The 19218-nt window shown below is 37.5% G+C and overlaps 1 protein-coding gene and 1 pseudogene across 1 annotated transcript in view; both read right to left on the minus strand.

Moving 5' to 3' along the window:
- The window catches only part of NEK10 (NIMA related kinase 10), a 226881-nt gene that overhangs the window by 121408 nt on the left and 86255 nt on the right, over positions 1-19218 (minus strand). Inside the window, exon 23 of the mRNA XM_044915799.1 lies at positions 13168-13243. Within this exon, the coding sequence (XP_044771734.1) occupies positions 13168-13243 (76 nt within the window). The remainder of the gene's footprint in view (positions 1-13167; positions 13244-19218) is intronic.
- On the minus strand, positions 17980-18483 carry LOC110570628 (annotated as a pseudogene).

A 19218-nucleotide genomic window follows, 5' to 3' on the forward strand; every position in this document is an offset into this window, starting at 1 on the left:
GGGAACTTGGATTCCTCCTCGTCAGATGAGTTCATGCGGCTTTCCTAAGGCATTAGAAAAGGTTTAGTATGGGCAGTTTTTTTGTGGAATATCTGGAAGCCTGAATTGAAGGTTTAGAACTATGAAGAAAGAGGGAAGAAATTTAGAAGGAAAGACTTAGAATCTTTCACTATATGAAGAATTATTAAATGGTGGTTAGTGATCCACTGCTCTGCACAGTCACTAGAGTCCAAAAAGAATTTCAAGTCATAAGAAAAGGACTTCAATTAGACAGAAGAACACTTTTGGGTTTTTTGCTTTCTGGCTATAGAAATTTTCAAAAGCCCCAAACAATGAAAAGAATTTATAAATCACCTCCCTTGGAGACTTTTTCCCCCTTAACCTATCATGAAGATGGTGAAAAATGAACCAGATATACACTTGTTAAGTCTTTGCTTCAAGAAGGAACACAAATTAAATGTTCTTTTTCAGGTTTCTCTAATCCTACTGCTTTATGGTATCTATTAGGAGGACCATAATGAGAACCAATTAACTGTAAATACAGTGAGGAGTCTGGGCAATTAAACAAATGGATTACATTCACCCAGTGATTACACTCTAGCCATCAAATTATCAAGCACTGCCTACTTCGAGTCACAAACAGAAACTAAATTCAGATCCAACAGCCTTGAAATTTCTCATTGTACATCGACTGCCATTTGCTTGTTTCTAATGATGTTTAAAAAAAATAGCTAGCATATCGGTTGACATCACACATTTTGTATTTGTATTCAAGCCAAATATCACCAGCTTTTAAAATTCAAGTACATAACTAAATAAAGTAATTATGGTAATTTTACAAAGAAGGATAATACAATCTCTCAATTCTAGTATATAATTATACAAATGCCTTCCTCTAAATATAAAATCACATAAAAATGTATAGTCTTGCTCCTTAACAAAAGACCGATTTTTAAAAAGCAGTCAAGCAACTTCCAAGTGAACTTGACAGTCTTTATACAAGCTAGTAGACATACTCACAGAGAAGATTCCTAATCTGCTTCTGATTTTTAGTTATTACTTTCACAGTTATTTTCAAATGATCATTACATCATCTGCATCACATTACCATCTTCTTTACGAGTCCAGAACTATAGGGAGGCAGAAAGTCTCTCAGGGTGAGATTGTGGGGAAAAAAAAAAAAAATTCTCACCTCCATCTAACTAGGAGGAAAATCTCAAACCAGTTGTCAGGGACTTCTTTAATGACTTCCTACTATTGACATAGAAGACTGTGTCCAGAAAGAGTTGAGAAAATTTTAGATTTGCTCAAAGAACGGAAGAGGATCAGACACATTTCTGCCTGGCTTGCACAAAGACTTTGAGGCCACACTGCAAGTGTGTTTCTCATGCACTAGTCAGAGTGTTTTCCTTTGTAAGTCAAAGCAGATGCTGTAGGTATCTTCCCTACTCCCCTTGACCCTTACTTCTTCAGAGCATACTGGCCTGAGTCCCAACCATTTACATGTTTGTCTGAGGATTTTTCTTAACCTGTTGGACCTTCTTTGCCTACAGCACAACAAGGCTGAAGTGTCAGTCAACTTGTGTACCCCAGGAACCGACCTTAACCAATGATGTATGACTGGGCGTAATCATCCCACTCTCTCCTCTTGGGTGAGATCATTGAGTTGTACATTTAAACTGGCTCCAGCAGGTTGGAGGCCCCAAGAAGCTCTTTATCTGTTGTCTTCCCTTCTTTGTCTCTCTTCCCCCCCCCACCCCACCCTTGTTTCCTAGGATCCCCTCTGGAACAAACCACTTGCACATGAACCCTTGTCTCCAAGTGTACCCTGGGGGCAACCTGAACTAAGAGTCAAGCGAAAGATACACAGCAAGGTTAGGCAACCAGAGGAATTAATTCATTGATAGGCTTCTGTACATATAAGAAGAGCAAAGTTGCAGCTGGGTCTTAAGGAAAATGGAATCTAGGGTTTGGACATTGCCAGAACTTTTCCTCTTATCCGTCTTATTCTCTCCAAGTATTGGCCTCCTTCTCAGATGGACCTCCACCATGGCTACAAACATGGCCACCAAACCTTCCTGGGCCTTTCACATTCAAGCTTCACCTTTGTACTGAGTCCCAGCTAAGCACATTCTCAGGAAAGAATTCCAACTAGACCAGTTTCAATGAAGAGAACACTCCCACTCTTGCCATTTTCCCCACAGGGGTGGGAATGCTAGCTTTGGCCTACCTTGGGAGAAACACCAAGTCTGGGCAGCGCAAACAAGCTAGAGAGGCAAGGTATCTAATGCAATGGGACTTACTAACCCACCTGGAATAGTACCTGGAGTGGAGTGCGGGAAGAAATATTTTCCTAAAGAATAAAGCTGTTGCTCCCAGCTAATATTTATTGAATCCCTGCTAGACTCCAAATGCTAGTGCAATCTACTTATCTCTATCTATTTTTCTATCTACCTATATATCTATCATCTATCTTTTCAATCCTCACAACAACCTTATGCAGTAGGAACTATTACTATCACCACCAGCTCTGCCATTTCAGATAAGGAAACTGAGACCCAGAAATAGTAAGCTACTTGCCCAAATTCAAACAGGAAGGCATTGAGCCAGGAGGAAACCCAGCCTAGAGTCTGCACCACATTATATTGGCTCCTAAGGGAGGACAGCCCTGCAGGCAAACCCAATGACCGCTCATTACTGAGGATTTTTCTTATTACTACTCATTACTACTCTCACTGCTGTGATTTGGAACACAGTTTATAAAGCTTATGGATGAAGCAGGCTTTGTTATAAAAATTGGGGATAAATTTAGAGTAAATAAGGTAAGGGGATCTGGGTAGACTAAGAGGCAAGTGCTTTAAGGGGAATAGATAAGGTTCTCTTGAAACCCTAGAACACTAAAATGTGATTAGGTAATATATATAAAATCTTCAGAATTTACCCACGAAATGTGTGGATCCTACAAGTTTCGCTTTCTGTGAAAATGAGGTTTTGAAACGGCTGAGTGTTACCAATATGTATCAAAGTTACATACAGTTCACATTTTCAAATCTTTATTTTGTCATTTTATTATAGACCATAATATTGTCACAGATTGACAGTTTATTGTTTTGTTGTTACGTGTATTTTTTTGAAAATTTCTTCCCTAATGGGCAGCTTGAATTTCAAATATTGGACTTGTAACTATCAGCCTCCTATTTTAGAGAAAACAATATCTGCCACTTCAAAAGAGGTTTTCTTTTATTGGAATTGTGCTATAGCCTCTCCTAGGATTGTTAAGGGCATTCTGAAATGCCAAGATTAAAAATCAATAATTAAAATTAAGTTCAAAATGTAATACTAGTACAGAGTATTAATATTAGCTAAATAAGTTATGAAATAAATTGATGTAAATGGATTTATGATTGGTAATGTCATTGGGTAATATATTCATAAGAATAAGACAGGCTGAATGTAGCACTGCAAAATAACTAAAATGTTTCTTTAATTCTCTGCCTCTGATATGATAATTTGACCTTCATATTTCCCCACTGTTTAAATCCTCTCACTTCCCCCACAGTTTCCTTTCTCTGTTTACCCTCATCACTGTTCTCTTTTCTTTTTTTCCCTTCTGACGGTTTGATCAGTCGGTCAGAGTCCCTTCCAAGCAAGTCCTGTCATAGTGTCTGTATGGGAGGAAAATATAAATTACTTTGTATAAACCCTGCATAGTGCATAGACCATGGCACAACTATTACACAGAAAAGTATGGTGCCCCCTCCACCCCCGGGCCTGTCCCTCAAGTTCTGCAGCACTGGCAGCTCCCTGTTCTACCATAGCTTTCTGTACCATTCCTAGGGACTTCCTCTGTGCACCTGCCAGAGGCTCACCTAAGCACTGTGTGGCTTACTAATCCTTGATCATTCTACTTGTGTGTGTATATATATATGTGTGTGTGTGTGTCTCCCCAAATTAAGTTGAATTCTCCCCATGGGAAAGAACTAAGTTATCTGCTCCTGACAAGTGCTGAGGTATCTAGATGAGAAACAGGTGAAGTGATGAACAGTTTCATTCTGCAGATCTTCTGAACAATAGTATCTCCATTAAGTGACTGCCAGGCTGAGAGATACCCAGTGGGTCTATAATGCCCAGAGGAAAATTCCAGGTCTCCCACTATTCCAACATAAAATCCAACCCAGCCAAACCACAGCTCCTGCTTCTGCCTAAATATGCTGAGTCTGTTAAGAATTGAACTGAAGGAGAATTTCATTTTCACACTCTGGCGATGCACCAATGCTTGAAGTACAGAGAAATAAATTGTATTGTATTGTATGGAGGAAATAAAGGCATTGACCATGCCATGGCAGTACTGTGGACCTATTCTACTAATGCCCCATCCTCAGGTGTGTTGAGCCAGACCTTGGACTTCATGTCTTAGCTATCGATTTAATACCTCCTAGCTCCTAATGCACCCTTCAATAAACAATGGCATTTCTTTAAGTATTTTTCCTATAAAGTGAGCACAATGTTAAACTCTCTGCAGATAGAGCTAGAGGGACACTGCAGGATGAAGAGGGTTCCTGCAATTTCCAGCATGGGCCAGGGGTAGGCAGTATAGGCATGAGATGATCCAGGGGAATCCTCTTGGAATGCCACTCCATCACAGTCACATAAACAAAAGGCTACCTGGAAGAGATTCAAGGGGCCCTCGCCAAGAATCAACACTCACTGTCAGATATGGGAAGCTATCTTGGACCTTCTGAACAAGACAATACTTCAGTCGGATGCATCCACATAAGTGAGCCTGTTGGAACCAAGAGAGGAACTGCAGAGCACACCCATGCAGACTGTTGTTAAGTAATTAAATTTTGGGATGATTCGTTCTATAACAGTAGATAATCAAAACATACATCTCCTCATCATCAAATAATTCATCTAATTTCTTAATTATCAATAAATTAATTTGTGTTTAAGAATAGGAGGACATTTCCTTTGGTCAAACCACTCCCCCCGCCCCAAAAGACATGTTAAAGTAAGACATCTGACCATCCTGTAATCCCTCTCACATCTACTTCCAATAGGAAATGTGGAATATTCAACATAATGACTTGGATATCAAATGTTTAAAATAGCAAACTAGACAAATAACTCAGGCAAAGGTGGAGAAAGACATCCATTGCTTACCATGTTTACCTGTGGGTAAGGTAAAATAAAGACTTTAAAAGGGTAAGGAAAAGGAAATGTAGAACTGAAGATATGTGATTTGGAATTACCAGTCAATAAGAAGCAAGGACTTCCACTGACAAAATCAATCATCAGAGAACTCCTTTTCTTGCTTTTTTGTGCTGCTGGGGAGTTCAGAAGGAATTAGACTCTAAAAAATCCATAATGTACATCACATTATGTATCTATATTCAAACTTCTAATCTAGGCTGGCCAAGTGTTTCACATTGCCAGAGACCTACAAAATGAAAACTGGCCATATCCTAACTGTATTCTATAAGGTATTGTTCTCCATTCATACATTTCCTGTGATGTCAGTAGAATCAAAGACACTATAGCCTTGGGGCGCCTGGGTGGCTCAGTCGGTTAAGCGTCTGCCTTCGGCTCAGGTCATGGTCCCAGGGTCCTGGGATCGAGCCCCGCATCGGGCTCCCTGCTCAGCGGGAAGCCTGCTTCTCCCTCTCCCACTCCCCCTGCTTGTGTTCCCTCTCTCGCTCTGTCTCTCCCTGCCAAATAAATAAATAAAATCTTTAAAAAAAAAAAAAACACTATAGCCTTATGTGAAGCTATAAATGTCCTTAACTTGAATTTTTTTTTCTTTCCTAGAAAGAACTAACTTTTAAGTTAGAATTCAGAATGCCTCTGGACATATCAGTATTCAAAACTTATCTAAAATTGTTTAAAAGTGTTGAATGATGAGAAAATAACTGTGAAAATTAGAAAAAATGTAAAACAAGAATTTTTAGTATTCATTTCAAAGTAAAACTTGGCAAACAATACATACATGATGTAGGCTACCTGGAAGGTATGCATTCCAGAGAACAAATCACAATGTTCCTAAGGCAGACATCAGCCAGAGTACAATATTTCTCATTATTGACATATGAGTTCAGTCTACCAATGACTGACCCGTTAGCAGCAGCACAGCTGAGAGGTTAAGAACACACACTCCTGCAATCAGGCTGTGTGAATTTAAATCCAGGCTTTTCCACTTCCTAGCTATGATGCTGCGCAGGATCATTTAACCTCCCCAAAGATTACTGAAGACAGTCACACCTATTTTAAAAGAGGTTGGAAGATCAAATGACTTAATATTTGCAGAGCATTTAAAACAGTGTCTGCCACATAGCAAACTCCATTCATGTGTTAGATAAATAAAAATGAGCACAAATATGGGGTTGGCAACATAATGGTAGACACTCTGGGGTGGAACACCATTAATAGATACTCTCTAGTAGTTTCTATCTCGCAGCTTCCATTTAAATTCATGAGACCATGTGACCTATTCTATTGAGTCTTAAGATGTATTTAGAGTTCAATTTGTGTAAATAAATCCTGAGTTTGTTCAAAATTCACTCCTACCTCACCTAAGCAGATAATAAAACAGTCCTCTCTCTCTCTCTCTCCTCCTCCCTCCTTCATGTGTGTGTAAACATTGGGTGTGTGTGTGTGTGTGTGTGTATTTATAGAGCTTTGGAAAGGGGTGATATTATATATTATTCTGGTATATATTATCCTGCTGGGCTACAGAGAAGCCATGAATAAACGCAATTACAGGTAAAACCATCCCCACATCCCATCTGCTCAAGGCCCCACTATGGAAAGTTCTGTTCCTCCAGGTTCCCTGTCTTTGCATGCTAAACACATACTCCTTCCCTTTCACACTCCTCAGCTGCTAGAAAAATCCTGGTCCCTCCTAGTAACCAAAGCAGCCATTCAGGGGAGAAGGAACTATAAATAAATACAGCATAAGTAATTCTTCTCTGTTGTAATTCTTAAGAAATGAATCTGATTCTTAGACACAATGCAATCTATATATTCAAATGAGCACTACCCTTTCAAATTTTAGACTCACATTAGCAGATACCAATCACTGTGATCTAATGAGCACTTATCATATGCCAGCCAGGCATTGTTCCAAGCACTCAACAGGTACCACCTCACTTAATCTGACAACAATCCTAGAAGGTGGGCACTATTAATAATCTCAGATTACAGATGAGGAAACTGAGGCACAGAGAAGTTCAATAATTTATAACTCTCAACAGTAGACCCAGGACTTAAACCCAGGCAGTCTGATTCCAGATCCTATACTCTTAATAATGACCTTACCAATCTGCCTCTTATTATCACATCCTTTTTCCAATTATGCTCTCATTCTTTAAAATTCTTCTTTAGCAATTTCCCTCAGGACCAATTTATCAGTCATAGAAGAATACTTGTCTCAATAACTTCTAATCATTCCACAGTTTATTTTTTAAATGATAATATCCTACCTGATCCCATTATTCACTCTTCTGGTAACCATGAAAAATATAAATATAAAGTAAATAAATAGAAAAAATACAGCAGACTCTGGCACCAAAGTACGTACTGTTTCAAACTAAAAATGTTCCCTTTAAGCCTCATGAAGGCAAAAGTCAGAAAAATTCAAAGATACATTGGTGCTTTAGACCCTGATAAAAACACACATGGATTTTTCATCATATTAAAATACAGAATGTGGGATATTTATATAATGGAATATTATTTAGCCATTAAAAAGAAGGAAATCCTGCTATTTGCAACAACATAAATGAACTAGGGGATATTATGCTAAGTGAAATAAGCCAGACAGACAAAAACCAAAAAAAAAAAAAAAAAAAGCTGATTTCATAAAAAGGGAGAGTATAGTGATGGTTGCCCAGGGCTGAGGGGAGGGAGAAACTGGGAGATGTAGATCAAAGGATACAAAATTTCAGTTATAAGAAGAAAGAGTTCTGAGGATCTAAGGTACAGCATGGTGCCTGTGATTAATAATATGGTATTGTTTGCTGAAAAGTTGCTGAGAGTAGATCTTGGCATTGTTGCAAGAACACAACAGAAAAAAAATTAACTATGTGGGTGGATGTGTTAATTATCCTGATCTTAATAATCATCCCACCATGTTTACGTAAATCAAATCATTATATTCTATATTTTAAATATATACAACTACATTTGTCCATTTTTCCTAATTAATAAAGTTTTTAAAATGGCATTTTCAGACAAACAAACAAAAAACAACCAGAAGGACTCATTTTCACTTTTTAAAAAAAATGTTTTTTCACTTTAATAATTCAAAATATTTATTAGGATTCTGTCAGTCTGTTCCTTCAGGCCCCAGGGAAACAACAGTGAACAAAACTGACAACAGCCCTACTGTCAAGGAGTTTGTGTTTTAGTGGGAGGGACATAGGGTAGACCAATTAAAATATGACATAATGTCTACTCAGAAAACTATAAAATACTCATGAAAGAAATTGAGGAAGACACAAAGAAATGGAAAAACGTTCCATGCTCATGGATTGGAAGAACAAATATTGTGAAGATGTCAGTGCTACCTAGAGCAATCTACACATTCAATGCAATCCCCATCAAAATACCATCCACTTTTTTCAAAGAAATGGAACAAATAATCCTAAAATTTGTATGGAACCAGAAAAGACCCCGCATAGCCAGAGGAATGTTGAAAAAGAAAAGCAAAGCCGGTGGCATCACAATTACAGACTTCCAGCTCTACTACAAAGCTGTCATCATCAAGACAGCATGGTACTGGCACAAAAACAGACACATAGATCAATGGAACAGAATAGAGAGCCCAGAAATGGACCCTCAACTCTATGGTCAACTCATCTTTGACAAAGCAGGAAAGAATGTCCAATGGAACAAAGACAGTCTCTTCAAAAATGGTGTTGGGAAAATTGGATAGCCACATGCAGAAGAATGAAACTGGACCATTTCTTTACACCACACACAAAAATAGACTCCAAATGGTTGAAAGACCTCAATGTGAGATAGGAGTCCATCAAAATCCTAAAGGAGAACACAGGCAGCAACCTCTTTGACCTCAGCCGCAGCAACTTCTTCCTAGAAACATCGCCAAAGGCAAGGGAAGCAAGGGCAAAAATGAACTATTGAGACTTCATCAAGATAAAAAGCTTTTGCAAAGCAAAGGAAACAGTCAACAAAACCAAAAGACAACCGACAGAATGGGAGAAGATATTCGCAAATGACATATCAGATAAAGGGCTAGTATCCAAAATCTATAAAGAACTCATCAAACTCAACACCCAAAGAACAAAGAATCCAATCAAGAAATGGCCAGCAGACATGAACAGACATTTTTCCAAAGAAGACATCCAAATGGCCAACAGACACATGAAAAAGTGCTCAATATCGCTCGGCATCAGGGAAATCCAAATCAAAACCTCAATGAGATACCACCTCACACCAGTCAGAATGGCTAAAATCAACAAGTCAGGAAACGACAGATGTTGGCGGGGATGCGGAGAAAGGGGAACCCTCCTACATTGTTGGTGGGAATGCAAGCTGGTGCAGCCACTCTGGAAAACTGTATGGAGGTTCCTCAAAAAGTTGAAAATAGAGCTACCATATGATCCAGCAATTGCACTACTGGGGATTTACCCCAAAGATACAAAAGTAGGGATCCGAAGGGGTACGTGCACCCCGATGTTTATAGCAGCAATGTCCACAATAGCCAAACTGTGGAAAGAGCCAAGATGTCCATCGACAGATGAATGGATAAAGAAGATGTGGTATATATATACAATGGAATATTATGCAGCCATCAAAAGGAATGAGATCTTGCCATTTGCAACGACATGGATGGAACTGGAGGGTATTATGTTGAGTGAAATAAGTCAAACAGAGAAAGACATGTATCATATGATCTCACTGATATGAGGAATTCTTAATTGCAGGAAACAAACAGGGTTGCTGGAGTGGGGGGTGGGGTGGGAGGGATGGGGTGACTGGGTGATAGACACTGGGGAGGGTATGTGCTCTGGTAAGCGCTGTGAATTGTGCAAGACTGTTGAATCTCAGATCTGTACCTCTGAAACAAATAATGCAATATATGTTAAGAAAAAAAAAGAAGAAGAAGAAGGTAGCAGGAGGGGAAGAATGAAGCGGGGGAAATCGGAGGGGTAGACGAACCATGAGAGACGATGGACTCTGAAAAACAAACAGGGTTCTAGAGGGGAGGGGGGTGGGAGGATGGGTTAGCCTGGTGGTGGGTATTGAGGAGGGCACATTCTGCATGGAGCACTGGGTGTTATGCACAAACAATGAATCATGGAACACTTCATCTAAAACTAATGATGTAATGTATGGGGATTAACGTAAGAATAAAAAAAAATCTAAAATAAAAAAAAATATGACATAATGTCAGATAGAGGTAGGTGCTAGGAAAATATAAAGCAAGAGAACAGGACAGAGTCTGAAGGAGGCTGCTATTTGGGGCAGGTGATCAGGAAAACCTCCCTCCAGAAGTGACATTAAAGCAGATACCAGAAGGAAGTAAGGACATAAACTCTGTAGCTAGCTGGAGAAAGAGTAACCACATAGGAGCATTTTGAAGATCTGAAGGAACAGCACAGGGGGAGAGTGATAGAAGATTAAAATTTTGTTACAGTGGAAAGAAGCAATTTTCTTTATAGCCCATTGTGTCAGGTACTGTTCATAACCATGCAAGTATTAGATCATTCATATAGTAAATACTTCTTGTGAGCCTATAACATACCAGACTCTGGCGGGTAGGGATAGTGGTGAACAAAATCATCTGGGCATATCACAAAATAAGTGAAAAGTTCAACCATAAGGAAAAGTGCACGGAGCATGTAGACCAGGGGAAACATGCGTTGGCTAAGGGGTTTCTCCTGAGGAGACTACCTCCAGAGGAGTGGTGGAGGATGAGAAAGAGTTAACCAGATGGCCAGTGGGAAAAAGAGTATTCCAGGCAGAGGGAGCAGCATGTGCCAAGGCCCTGTGGTCAGTGGGAACACAGCTGCAACAGCTAGAAATCAATAGAGTGAGGTCGGAGCTAAAGTAAAGACAATGACTTGGCAGGGCCTAGAGCGTGCAGGGTTGTGGGTTTGTAGCCACACTGAGGACTTGGTTTTTAAATAATGAACAACTGGAAGCTACTGAAGTGTTCTAAGCCATTTAAGAGTTCTGAGTTTATTACAGCATTTTTAAGAATGCAAGAGGTATAGTCAATAGTTGGGTGTGTTTCACTTTGTCTCTGCTTGTCCAAGTTTACCTACAGGTTTATTTTGATCCATCCAATGGAAACTTCCCCAGCTTTCCTTTAAATTATCTAATGTTATAATGTGATTGGGATTACACTAAGCAATAAAGTCTCAAAGAATTCCCATTCCAGGATTAGTCAAAGTTTTCCATTCATATTAGCTCATAGTTGCTTATTATCCAGAAATCCCAAATAAACGTTCCATGAAGAACATGCCTAAAATGTTTCTAAGAGCTTCAAACTCTAAAATCTGCTCTGAAAATGCACATGAAGATAACGTGCAGTCTTGGACTCTGGAATTGAAGTAAGACATACAGATAAAAACGAGAACCAAGGACCATATTTGGAGATTATTTTCCGTGAGAAGGATAACAATGACCTGCCTCATAATGAATCAAATCAGAGGAAGAAAAGGAGCTTTTATTGACTCTCTGTTCTAGCACAATCAGTCCAGTGTCCACAAACCATGTATCTAGCAGCTGAGATATAGAATAAAGACTGCTCTGAGGCACTTGCTACAAGAGTTAATAAAGAGAACTTTCTTCCATTAAATAAGGTAATATCTGAGCAAGCAAAGACAAAAGAAAGAGCAAAGGACATGGGAACATCAGACTCATCAAATGCTTGGGACCCTGGAGGGCAGGGACAGGCATCCCACGTCCACATTAATAGGCTCAGAGAAGCTTAGGATTATACAAAGATTATAGAATTTGGTGGGAAACACTTTGGTGATGGCTAAAAAGACAATTCAAGAAAAGGCAGGAGGTAGGAGACTCAGAGCAGGGAGGGCCATGAAATATATCTACTTTATTTTTGTCCAATTCACAAACTCAGAAAATGAGGATACAGAAAATTCAAAAGGAACTGGGCATGTCACTGAATTTATTAGAGAACGTCTTAAATTTGGAATAATTAAAACTTGAGAGCATAACTAGCCAACAATGTCAGAATCCTAGTAGGAACCCTGACACTATTCTGAATATTCTTGTAGGAAAGGAATTTTTAAAACGAGACTGTTACTTACAGAGAATTTCCACCCTCCCTTGAGAAGATTTATTCTGAATCCTATCCCCAGGAATCAATTGCACAACAACAGAGTAGATTAAAAAAGAAGACGGAAGTGTCTAGATGGCTTGACCTGCTGAATGAGATTTGAGAATATTTCCCTGAATCTGTTATGTCTACTGACGACTCTATCTGCTTGCTAATTTGAAAAAATTCAAACAAGTAATATGTGATCAGCAAAAGAAGATTCTCACTGCCTAATAATCAATGGATTGTAAAGCAACCCTCAAAGCATGTTAAATAAGTTACAAATGTTTCAATTCATCAAAATATAAACACCCATTTACCCAAGAAGCACCAACTTTATAAACATATGTCTAAGTATATATGTCATCATTTATCCATTTACTCAATAAAATGTATTCAGCAACTATTACCTGCCAGGTGCCAGGATACGTATTAGTACACAAAAAACCATTCTCCTGCCCTTGAATGTTTATAGGCAGACAGAGAAAAACAGTCATTTTTTGAATAGGTACAATAAAACACTCCAAGTGTCATGGGGAGTAGTGAGTCTGCTAGTTCATTTACAGATTCTTCAACAACAATTGCACACCTACTACATGCCAAGGATCGTTCAAATTTATAAGTAATAAAAGTAGTTTCCATGAGGGGCAGAGTTACCATAGAGGAAAGACAATTTTTTGTTGTTATTTCAAACACACATAATGATGTATACTTGTGTTCATGTATATTACCTGGGCAATTGAGGAAAACATTAAATAAGCTCTTTTTCCTAAAATCATCTTTCCTTTGCAAGCCAAGACATGAAACTAAAGCCCCACTCAGTTAGGTATGATGTTTGAAAACCATAAAATAATTGTCCTTACCAGGAATACAGGATTGTTCCAACAACAGAAGTGAGTTTACTGTTTTCTTGTTTTTGCTTTGCCAGCCCAAAGTCAGCTATAATTCACAAAAAATGCAATGTTATTATTATCGTGGTTCCTTAGCTTTTGATATTCTGCACAACAACTATTAAAGTTCACAACAGAAAGCTTTATTTTAACCTTCTGTCAAAATGTGTGTGCCAATCTTCCATACCACTCACAGTCTTAATTAATCACATATATACAATAGGCTGTTATGCTATGTATTTTGAAATAATGAGATTTATCACTAAAAAACTAAAATAAGTCTTGCCAACTGAAAGGTAGGGCAAAGTACTTATTGAACTTGTGATTCCACTTTTTAGGTTATCTTTATAATTTTCAAATAAATAAAATGAATCTGATATTTGGCATATGCCAGGTACCAACTCATCTGGACAGAAAAAAAAAAGAAAAAGAAAAGAAACTAAATAAAATAAGGAAAGCCTGAATAACCACCATGGAGACCTGAACATCTGATATTAAATGGCATCTAACTGTACTGTCACAGTAAATAATGATATTCAGAATCATCTCAAAATATTTATATATCAACAAAGGATTTTGATTTTTAACTTAGAAAACCAAATATTTATATTTAATATGAGCACTAGCTGTACTTTTCAAAGCACCTTTAGATACTTCTCTTTTTTAAACCACTCAACAACTTAGGTCAAAGTGAAGGAAACAGATATTCTTCATAGCCTCCAACACTTGGAGAGATTTAGTTATACCAGAATTACACAAAAGGACAGTGCTGAACCAGGGCAAGAATTCAAGGTGCGATGCCTAAGAAGATGTGATGTTCACAATATCACTTTGTACAGTGCACCAAATGTTTATGATATTTCACTGCATTGTCCTTTTTTTCTTAAGATTTTATTTGTTTATTTGACAGAAAAGAGAGAGAAAGTACACAAGCTGGGGGAGCTGCAGAGAGAGAGGGAGAAGCAGGCTCCCCACTGAGCAGGGAGCCTGACAAGGGGGCTCTTGATCCCAGGACTCTGGGATCATGACCTGAGCCGAAGGCAGATGCTTAACTGACTGAGCCACCCAGGCGCCCCCTCAGTGAACTTAAATAAAGGTATTTGATAATGTATTTATACTAATAGTCTTTCAGGCTGAAAATATTCCAAAGTAGTTAGACTTCAAACTAATAGTAATTCACATTATTAATAACAATACCTATTTACTAAACAACAACTCTGAAATAACACAAATTGAGCTGCTTACATGAATTGCCTAGTTGAATACTGCTAGCAATCCTGGAAGACTGGTATTATTATGGTTAGTGCAGCTTAGCACTTAAAAGCAAGAACTTGGGAACCAGCCTCAATTCAAATCCTGGCTCCATCATGTGCTACCAGAGTAACTCTGGGTAAGTTATTTAATCTCCTTTTGCAGTAGTTTTCTTACCTCTAAAACAAGGATTATAATAGCATAAATAGTATTAAGTAATATGGTACAATAACAAAATCTGAATAAGCTAACATATGTAAATGCAGGATAATACAAGTTGAACAACTGATACATATCATTATTCAATCTTCGCAGCCACCCATTTTATAAATGAGAAAACTGAGGCTCAGTTTACTTAGAGATTGAGTAACTTGCCCAAGGTCTCACAAGGAAAAATCAACAGTCAGATGTGAGTAGTAATTCTAAAGCCCCAAATCCTTATCAAAACACAGTACTACCAACAAAGAAAAATCAGGCCCAGATCATTTCAACAACAAATTCTACCAAACATTTAAGGAATAAATATCAATTTGCACAAACTCTACCAAAAAATAGAACAGAACACTTCCCAACTCATTTTATAAAGCCAAGATTACTCTGAGACTAAAGCCAAAGACATTAAAAGAAAAGGAAAACACAGAACAATATCGCCCATAAAAATAGACACACACACACACACACACACACAAAGAAAGTATAACCTAGTAAAATCTAGACATAGATAAAAAGGGTAATATATAAGGGCCATTATGCCAGAAATACAAGGCTAATTCAACATTAAAAGTCAAAGTCAAATCAGCACATAAAGAAGGAAAATCATTTGATCATATGTATGAAAAGGTGTTGACAAAATTCAACATCTATTCTTTTCAGAAAAGTAAAAATAGGTATGCATTTCCTTAACCTGATAAAAGGCATCTATAAAAAGCTACAACTAATTTTCTACTTAACGTGAATATTTCTCCTTTAAGTTCAGAAACAAGGCTGGATGTCAACTAGATTTGTTGTGGTGATCATTTTACAATATATACAAACATCAAATTATTATGTTTTACACCTGAAAGTAATAACATGGTATATGTCAATTAAATCTATTAAAAAAAGAAAACAAATAAAAGATGTGGCAATCTTGTTAATATATTGCTATACGTGTTGGAGAGATTGTCACATAAGCAAATTGTTTAATGTGCCCTTAATAACTGAATTTTTAAAATAAAGCAAAAATATTTCTGTTTTCTTTTTTCCTTCTGAAGAAGATAAAGAGGAAGAAGATGGAGACAAAGAAGAAGAAGAACGGAACACACTAGAACAATGGCAGAGAAACAAATATCCAGACAAAAGACATGAAAGATCTATGCAGGGAAAATTATAAAATTTTGTTAGAGTCATTAAAGAAGACTAAAATTAATGGAGAGAAACTCCAAGTTCATGGATTGGAATTCTCAATATTACATAGATGTCATTCTTCCTAAACTAACTTACATAATTCCAATCAAATGCCTCCAAATATTTTGGGTAGAATTTCACAAATTAAGTATAAAATTAACACACTTAATAGAAATAGAAAGGACCAAAAGGAGCCATGGATTTTGATGAAGAGACAACAAAATTTCCTATATTAAAAATTATTACAAAGCAATATTAACTCAAGGATACAAAAAGAAAAAAAAAAAAAAAAAAACAAGGAAAGAATATCCACTCTCACCATTCTTATTCAAGATTGTACTACAGGTCCAAGTAAGTACGATACTTGCATACAAATCTTTGCAAATATAATTTTTAATTTCTTTTTTAAGGGATTCATTGGAGTGAGATTACTGGATAATACAGTAAGTATATGCTTAAGTTTTTTAAAAACTGTCAAACCAAAATATTTTCCAGTGCTTTCTCACCAGAAATGTATGAGTTCTAGTTGCTTCTAAATCCTCACCAGCATTTGGTGTTGTCAGATTTATTTATTTATTTATTTAGGATTTTTTTTCCTCTAGTAAGCTCTAGGCTCAAGGTAGGGCTTGAACTCATGACCATGAGATCAAGAGTCACATGGTCTACCAACTGAGCCAGACAGGTCCCCTGTTGTCAGGTTTTTTGTTTTTTGTTTTTTTTTTAATTAGCCATTCTAGTAAGTATGTAGTGATAGCTCAGTATAGTTCTAATTTGCACTTCCCTAATGACTAATAGTGTTGAACATTTTTCATGTACTTATTTGCCATCTGTGTATCTTCTTTAGTGACGTACTGTTCAAAATTTGACCCATTATTTGATTGAGTTGTTTGTTTCCTTACGATTGAGTTTTGAATACAAATTCTTCATCAGGTATACGATTTGCAAATATTTTCTCCTAGTCTGAAGCTTGCCTTTTCATTCTCTTAATGTCTTCCATAGAAGAGAAGTTTTAAGCTTTGATGAAATTCAATTAATTTTTCTTTTATATATTGTGGTTTTGATGTTGTAGCTAAGAAATACTTGCCTAAGCCATGTAAAATAGTCCAGGTTATTCTGCTGAAAAGGCCAGATAGAGAAGAGCAGTCTGGAGGATGAGAGGCCCAGCTCCAGCCAAACTCCAGAGCCTACCTGCCAGCCGTATGAGTCAAGGCTTCAGATGCAGCCCAGGCTGACAGCTTCACTGAAATCTCATAAGACACCCTGAGCCAGAACCACCTAGCTAAGCTGCTCCTGGATTCCTCAGAAATGATGAGAAAATAAATGTTTGTTGTCTTCAGCTGCTAAATTCACAGCAATTTGTTACACAGTAATGAAAATTAATACAACTGCTAACACCTTAGTCCAAAATACCATGAGCGTTCACGTAGGCTACTGAACAATACCTCCTAAAGAGGACTCATGCTTCTATCACTCCCTCCAAAACATAATTCTCCATGCCAGAGCCAAAATGATCTTGGAAAAACCAACAGCAGAGATCACCACTCACAAAATTAAAATTCTAGAGAGACTTCTAATAAATACTAAGATTAAAAGCCAAATTCCTACCGGGTATATAAATGACCATATATTATCTGGGTTTTCAGAAAGGTCTTTCTTGACCATACTATCATAAATATGTCCCTTTCTTTACTACTCTTCTGTTACATTTATTTGATTCATATCTTTCATTATCTGATTTTTTTACATTATACTGCCATTTAAAATCACTTAAAATCTTTAATCAGATTTCATCAAAGATTACCAGACATATTACATGCCATGATTAGCTTTCTATAAACAACTTTGCTTTCTTTGTACACATCAGTGTCAATGAAATAAAAAATAAAGCCATATACAAGGCAAAGAACTTTATTAACCTTGTTTCAAACTTTATTCCCAGGTTTCTTCAGCTTAATTAGTGACAAAGAATGAATTGTGTCTAAGAAAACACTGAAAAGAGCTGCAGTGTCCAAGGGACTTGGCCTTAAAAATATTAGAGATTTAGATTTTATGAGATCCATGAGCAAAATCTTGAAAAGCAGTCATAATATAAAATAGCAGCCCCCAGTAACTTCTTCGAGTTTTATCTTCTTCAGAAGTTGGCTCAATTCATTGGTTTGCTTCATTCTTGGAAGCCTCATCAAAATCCTCTACAAGATCTGGAACTTCATCATCCTCCTCCTCTCTGGTAACAAGTGGTGCTTTTCCATCCACAGATTGTGTGGGCAGAGCTTCAGCCAGTCTTCTTAAACTAGTCAGACTGTCTGCACCAAGTTGGTTTAAGATCCTGGGTAGCATTTCTGTCAGCTGCTTTGTCTCAGCATGGCCTGTAATGGAGAAAGTGCTTGCTGCCAGGGCTTCCCGAACTTTCGGGTTGTGAAAGTGGATTTCTGTTTCTTGGTTTGTGAGCATATTCACTGTAATAGAGCTGTTGTTTACCCCTAATTTCTTTAAGGAGAATTGAAGCTTTTTATCATCTGCTGTAGCCATTCTATGAACCACCTTCTTTCAGGAAGCAGTTCCTTTCCCACCAATGCACACTTGGGCTGGCAGTTTGGTGAGTTTTTCCTGGTTCATGATAGTTTGATCTTGTTGGAGCAGAAATGGGACCATGAGGGGACTAGGGTTCTATTTTTGTTTAATATTCATTTATGTATTTAGGGTCTATTCATTCCTAACTAGTATGCAAGATCCATACTTTGTGTTATCACTGTATATTGACAGAGTTATATCTTTTGATAAATATATAGATACATAGTTGACCCTTGAACAATGTGAGGGTTAGGGGTGCAAACGCCCAGCACAGTCAAAAATCCATGTATAACTTTAATTCTCCCAAAACTTAATTATTAATAGACAACTGTGGACCAGAAGCCTTGTAACATAAACAGCCAACTAACACATACTTTGTACATTATATGTATTATATACTGTATTCTTACAATAAAGGTAGACAAAAAAATGTTATTAAGAAAATCATAAGGAAGAAAAAATACACTTACAACACTGAACTGCATTTACTGAAAAAAATCCATGTATAAATGGACCAGTGCAGTTCAAGCCCATGTTGTTCAAGGGTCAAATGTATATGCATATCTATCATCTATCTATCTCTCTATCCTCTCAGTCCAGTAGGAGTAATGAGAAACAGTAGATGGCTAAGCTTTACAAAGTGTTTTTAAGATTATTCACAAGTTAGGGGTGCCTGGGTAGCTCAGTCGGTTAAGCATCTGACTCTTGATTTCAGCTCAGGTCATGATCTCAGAGTCCTGGGATCGTGCCCCACATTGGGCTCCATGCTCAGCAGGAAGTCTGCTTGAGATTTTCTCTCTCCCTCTTCCTTTATCC

The sequence above is a fragment of the Neomonachus schauinslandi genome, chromosome 1 (genome assembly GCF_002201575.2).
Source record: "Neomonachus schauinslandi chromosome 1, ASM220157v2, whole genome shotgun sequence".
In the NCBI taxonomy this organism is placed as follows: domain Eukaryota; kingdom Metazoa; phylum Chordata; class Mammalia; order Carnivora; family Phocidae; genus Neomonachus; species Neomonachus schauinslandi.